Consider the following 6,443-nt stretch of genomic DNA (forward strand, 5'->3'; position numbering starts at 1 on the left):
GATCATCATCATCATCATCAATCGTATTTATTGAGAGCTTACTGTGTGCAGAGCACTGTACTAAGCGCTTGGGAAGTCCAAGTTGGCAACATATAGAGACAGTCCCTGCCCAACAGTGGGCTCACAGTCTAAAAGGGGGGGACAGAGAACAAAACCAAACATACTAACAAAATAAAATAAATAGAATAGATAGGTACAAGTAAAAGTATTAAGGATAAAAGGATTCGGGTGGCTGGGTCACTCTGGGTCCAAGGGGGTGCTGAGGAGGCCCGCCATAAGCCCGCTGTGGGCAGGCAATGGGTCTATGGTTGTAGCGTGCTCTCCCAAGCGCTTAGAACAGTGCTCTGCACACGGTAAGCGCTCAATAAATACGATCGAACGAAAAAAAATGATCGATAGTGGGGAAGAGCTGGCGCCGAAGCTGCGGCCCGTCCGGGGGTGGGGTGCGGTGGGGGGTCTCGGGCCCTTTGTGTCCTGTCCCCACCCCACCCCGGCTTCATTTGCACTGCTATCTCCGGGGCCGCATTCCTGCATAGCGCCACAATGGGGGGCGGGGAGGGGGGAGGGGCGGCGGCCGCGACCATCTCCCCCTCGGATCTCCGCCGAGACCTGGCTCGGGGAGGTGGGGGGAGGGACGAGTGCCGGGGTCCCCCCAAAACCCTCCTGTCCGGGTCCAGAGACCCCCCGGATAATTTCTCCGTGTTCGTCGCGTTGCATTTGGTCCGTTTCTCTGCCCACGGTGTCCGGGGGAAGAAGGCCCGGGCCTCGGCCTTCACCTCCCCCGGCCACGATGTGACTGGACGGAGGCACTGAGCGAGAGAGGCAGAGGATGGGCCTGGTTGTTAGGGGATCAGGGTCATCAATCAATGGCGTTTATCGAGCGTTTACTGTATGCAGAGCACTGTGCTAAACGCTTGGGAGAGTACGCGACCACGGAGTCGGTGGACAGGATCCCTGCCTACGGGAGTTGAAGACCAGCGGGCGGGACAGACATTAAAATAAATTACAGAGAGAGGAAATGCCAGACTGGAAGGTTAGGAACACGAGGGCCTGGGGCCGAGGGTGTGATGACCATCGAGTGCTCAAGGGTAAACAGGCGGTACTCTGCCTTCAGGGTGGATCCCGACTCTAGACTTCTAGACTGTGAGCCCACTGTCAATCAATCAATCAATCAATCAATCAATCGTATTTATTGAGCGCTTACTGTGTTCAGAGCACTGTACTAAGCGCTTGGGAAGTACAAGTTGGCAACATATAGAGACGGTCCCTACCCAACAGTGGGCTCACAGTCTTGAAGGGGGAGACAGAACAAAACAAAACATTAACAAAATAAGATAAATAGAATAGATATGTACAAGTAAAATAAATAAACAGACGCCAAAGAGCGACAGAGAAATGGTTTAAACCGGGAAGCTGTGGCCTCCAGTTTATGTGGTTCGTGGCCACACACGGGCAGCAGAGCGACAATTCAAGGGATCAGAAACCCGTGTGCAGGGCACACTGTCGGGTAGGGACCGTCTCTATATGTTGCCAACTTGTACTTCCCAAGCGCTTAGTACAGTGCTCTGCACACATTAAGTGCTCAATAAATACGATCGATTGATCGATTGATTGACTCACCCGCGGGGCCCCCAGCTTCTGGACTCTGAGCCCCCCTGCAGGGGAAGGGCCCCTGGCTGGGTCCTGAGCAGGGTGGGGGTTCTAGAACAGGAGCCATTAGGTCACAGAGCCCTGAGTTCCGGAGAGACTGCCCCGGTGGTGCCGGGCCACAGGGCAGTGGGGGAGGGTTGGAGCTCCAGGTTTTCCTCAGGGGTCTCGGTTGCTGCAGCCGGTGGGGGCTGATCTTGGTGAGGCAGGGCCAGATTGGGGGTGGGAGAGTGATCGGTGCCGTCCCGAGAGACCTGATTTTGAGCATCCCGGGCTGCTTCAGTTGAGCAGCTCAGACCTTCCGGCCCTGGACCTTGCCCTTTCTTCCCTCTCCCTTCTGGACTGTTCACTTCTCTGGGCCTCAGTTACCTCATTTGTAAAATGAGGATTAAGACTGTGAGCCCCAAGAAGGACCTGGACTGTGTCCAACCTAACTTGTATCTTCCCCAGCGCTTAATATAATGCCCGGCACATAGTAAGTGTTTAACAAATAGCTAAAAGAAACTGGAGAGCTGGTTCAGGATGGAGCCGGGGAGGGGAAGCGGTCTCTCACGTGGGGGGTCCCCAGATCCCTTTCCTCCTAACCCCGGCTAGTATCCCGTTCCCTGCCCCTCCCGCAAGGTCCGTGGGCTCGGGGATACGTGGCCACAGAGACTGGCCGGTAGCCCCCGACCCTCTAGACCGACCGCCGGTTCCGCCGCAGGGGCCGGAGGTGCCAGGAGTGCCCGGAAGGCAGCGAGGGCGATGGGGCTCAGAGTGGACGAGGCCGTAGTGCTGGCCCTCCTGCTGGGGACCACTGCCATGGCCAAGATCTACGGCCGCTGCGAGCTGGCCCGGCAGCTGGAGATAGGTGGATTGGACGGCTTCCAGAGCTACAGCCTGGGGGACTGTGAGTGACAAGCGCCGGGCCCTGGGAGTGACCAGCCTCTAGACCCGATGAGGCCTTGCCCCCCCTCCCTCCCTCCCTCTCATTTCAGGCTGACCCCTCGCCACACCTTCCGTCCCCGCTCTGCCACTCAGGGTCCCATCGTTGCCGGGCCCCTTCCTCCTTCCCCCTCAGCCCTGGGCTCCCCCAGCTCTTCCAGCTCCAGTGCTTGCTCCCCCAACAGGGCTGTGCCTGGCTTTCTATGCCAGCGGCTTCGATACGGCCGCAGTGGACCACAATCTGGACGGCAGCAAAGACTACGGCATCTTCCAGCTGAGCTCCTCTTGGTGGTGTGAGAATGAGGAGACTCCCACACAGAACCTGTGCCACCTAGCTTGCAAGGGTGAGCATTCTTTGACACACAGACACGCACAGACACACACCACCACCACCACCACCACCACCACCACACCACCACAGTTTTTAGACTGTGAGCCCACTGTTGGGTAGGGACTGTCTCTATATGTTGCCAACTTGTACTTCCCAAGCGCTTAGTACAGTGCTCTGCACACAATAAGCGCTCAATAAATACGATTGACGATGATGACACCCCCACCCCCACCCCTCATCACATCCTATCGCGACCACCCCTGCCCAGTATCCTTCCTTCCTCCTGATATCCAGGAAAGCCCAGTCCCGCTCCACCTACTTTAGTTTTATGGCATTTGTTAAGCGCTTGCTATGTGCCAGGCACCCTACTAATTGCTAGGGTAGATACGAGCTAATCTTGAAGTATTTGTATCTACTTCAATCCAAGCCTCTTTTGTCCTTCCCACAGTCACAGTCTTCTAGACTGTGAGCCCACTGTTGGGTAGGGACCGTCTCTATGTGTTGCCAACTTGCACTTCCCAAGCACTTAGTACAGTGCTCGGCACACAGTAAGCACTCAATAAATACGATTGAATGAATGAATGAATTGCCCATTCCATCCCATGGTCCTCCCCAATCAATCAATACTTTATTATAAATTATTTATTAATTCATATTACTGTCTCCCCCTCTTTAAGCTCGTTTTGAGCAGGGAATGTGTCTGCTCATTCTGTAGTATTGTACTCTCCCAAGCACTTAGTACAGTACCCTGCACATAGTAAGTGCTCAATAAATACCACATTGACTGATTGATTAGAAGCAGCATAGCCTAATGGCAAGAGCTCGGGCTTGGGAGTCAGAGGACATGGGTTCTAATCCCGCTATGCACTTGTCTGCTGTGTGACCTTGGGCAAGTCACTTTACTTCTCTGTGCCTGTTACCTCATCTGTAAAATAGGGATTGACTGTGAACCCCACGTGGGACAACCTAATCACCTTGTATCTACTCCAGTGCTTACCACAGTGCTTGGCATATAGTAAGCACTTAACAAATACCATAATAATAATAATTATTATTATTTGTTGAGTGCAGAGCACTGTACTAAACACCTGGGAGAGTACAAGACAATAGACTTGGAAGACACTTTCCCTGGGCATAACAAGTTGAGAGTCCACAAGGAACTTGTAGTCTAGAGGGTCACTGCCCACTTGGGGTCACCTAGCTATCCTGGTTGTCTCCAGATTTGCTGAATCAGAATCTTCTGGATGACATCCTTTGCGTCAAGCAAGTGGTCAAGCAGCCGCCTGGGATGAACGCCTGGTGAGGATAAGAAACTTACTATCGATCGAGGGCGGACTAAAGTACATTCCAGAGAGGGGAAGCACAGAGTACCCGGAAGGATTTGCTCATAAACCCCAAGTGGGTGGGGGGAAATATCAAAGTACTTAATAATAATGATAATAATAATAATGGTATTTGTTAAGCGCTTACTATGTGTAAAGTACTGTTCTAAGCGCTGGGGGGATGCAAGGTGATCAGGTTGTCCCACGTGGGGCTCACAGGTTTTTTTTACTGTTTTTTTTACCCTGTACTTAAGGGGTACAGGGTCCATAGTACCTGTTCTCTCTCCTACTTAGACTATAAACCCCAAGTCTGACAGGGACTATGCCTGACCCGATTACCTTGTATCTACCTCAGGGCTTAGTACAGTGCTTGGACATAATAAGAGGCAAACAAATGCATATCATCATCATCATTATGGAGGGAGAATAGCATGGGGAGATGAGAGGTTAGTCAGGACGGCTGTCTGGAGGAGATATGATTTTAGTAGGGCTTTGAAGATGGTGAGATGGTGGTCTGGGCCCTACTAGGTAGGAAAAGGCCTGAGGAGGCCGGGAAAATCGGAGTGAGGGTGTTCTTCTTGACCCAGCTGATGGAGGAGTCCGGGGCTGTGAATAACTGTGCTTTCCTCCCCCCCGACAGGAAAGACTGGGTGGACAACTGTAAAGGCCAAGACCTGTCCTTGTGGCTGAAGGACTGTGACCTGTGAGGGGGATGGGTCTGTCTTGCAACGGTGTCTGTCCCCAGCGGTCCCTTTCCCAGCTGTTAACCCCCACATCCCATCGCACTCCCACTTTGACTCCTTCCCCGACCCCACCTCAACCGGTCTAGCTCATGGTGGAATGGGGAGAGGGCTGGGAGCTGGGTTTCATGCTCCTTCAAGGTCAAGTGAATGTAGAACTTCTGTGGTGATTCTTCATCGGCAATCTGGAAAGGTTTTTTGGAGGTTGGGGTGGGGGTGGGCGGTGGGAGTGGGGGTGGTGTCCCAGGACAGAGGGCCTGGGAATCTGGCCCAAATTCAGACCTTGGAGGGAGAGGCCTGGTCCGGCTGGGGGTGGGACGGTGACAGGCAGCAACCCCCCGCATGGATGGGGTGTAGGGCTTGGGGGGAGCATGGAAGTGGGGCTTTAGCCGAGAGCAAGTCCCCTGTGGGTGTGTGCACCAAGTGGACCTCTTGAGGTTTCCACAGGGCCCGTGATCCCCAATCTGCTTGGGGGCACCCATTCATTCAGTCGTATTTTATTGAGCACTTCATTCATTCATTCATTCATTCATTCAATCGTATTTATTGAGCGCTTACTGTGTGCACAGCGCTGTACTAAGCCCCGGGGAAGTACAAGTCGGCAACATATAGAGATGGTCCCTACCCAACAACAGGTTCACAGTCTAAAAGGGGGAGACAGACAACAAAACAAAACAAGTAGACAGGTGTCAAAATCATTAGAACTAGAATTAAAGCTATATGCACATCATTAACAAAAATAGTAAATAGGTACAAGCAAAATAGAGTAATAAATCTGTACAAATATATACAAGTGTTGTGTGGAGGGGAAGGAGGTAGGGCAGGGGGGTGGGGGGGAGGAGGGGAAAAGGGGGGCTCAATCTGGGAAGGCCTCCTGGAGGAGTTCACCTCTCAATAGGCCTTTGAAGGGAGGAAGAGAGCTAGCTTAGTGGATGTGTGGAGGGAGGGCATTCCATGTTTTAAGGTATGTTTAAGTGAAGAACACCTTCAATACTTACTGTGTGCAGAGCACTGTACCCAGAGCATGGCAGCCTGAGCCGGGTGGGATGGGGGTCCCCTTCCCCTGCCCACCCTGACACCAGAAACCAGGTTGGGTTGGAGATGTAATAATCCCTGTTCTCTGTTAAATTTTGGGGGAGGGATTGTGTCCCATCTGATTAGATTATCTCCCCCAGAAGTTAGTACAGTGCTTGGCACCTAGTAAACCCTTAACAGTCAATCAATTGGATTTATTGAGTACTTACTATGTGCAGAGCACTGTATTCAGCACTTGGGAGAGTACAGCAGAATTGGCAGATATGGTCCCTGAGCTTCCAGTCTAGAGGGGGACACACTTATTAATAAAACCACAGTTGTCACCGCATTGACTGGAGTGCCTGGGGCCAGGGCCGAGAGATGGAGAAGAAACTCATCTGTGAGAGTCAATCAATACTGTTTATTGAGTGGGCAAAGCACCGTGTTTATCACTTGGGAGGGTAC

The 6,443-nt window shown here is 52.5% G+C and overlaps 1 protein-coding gene across 1 annotated transcript; it reads left to right on the forward strand.

The window, feature by feature from the left end:
• The first annotated feature begins 543 nt into the window (after positions 1-543).
• On the forward strand, positions 544-5,122 carry LOC119929626 (sperm acrosome-associated protein 5-like). Its single transcript, XM_038747801.1, has 7 exons — positions 544-792; positions 1,662-1,692; positions 1,773-1,847; positions 2,351-2,536; positions 2,757-2,915; positions 4,123-4,201; positions 4,865-5,122. Exons 1-7 carry the CDS (start codon positions 544-546, stop codon positions 4,929-4,931), a joined length of 846 nt encoding a protein of 281 aa, XP_038603729.1. The 3' UTR covers positions 4,932-5,122.
• Positions 5,123-6,443: the final 1,321 nt, after the last annotated feature.

The sequence above is a fragment of the Tachyglossus aculeatus genome, chromosome 6, assembly GCF_015852505.1.
Source record: "Tachyglossus aculeatus isolate mTacAcu1 chromosome 6, mTacAcu1.pri, whole genome shotgun sequence".
Classification (NCBI taxonomy): domain Eukaryota; kingdom Metazoa; phylum Chordata; class Mammalia; order Monotremata; family Tachyglossidae; genus Tachyglossus; species Tachyglossus aculeatus.

What these genes read in the sequence shown, in the direction of transcription:
- LOC119929626 (XM_038747801.1), top strand. Translation starts at nt 544, where the DNA reads ATGGGGGGCGGGGAGGGGGGAGGGGCGGCGGCCGCGACCATCTCCCCC. An exon ending in CTGGCTGGGTCCTGAGCAGG is followed by an intron (nt 1,693 to 1,772) that starts GTGGGGGTTCTA and finishes GCCGGGCCACAG; the next exon opens with GGCAGTGGGGGAGGGTTGGA. An exon ending in CCGCCTGGGATGAACGCCTG is followed by an intron (nt 4,202 to 4,864) that starts GTGAGGATAAGA and finishes CCCCCCCGACAG; the next exon opens with GAAAGACTGGGTGGACAACT.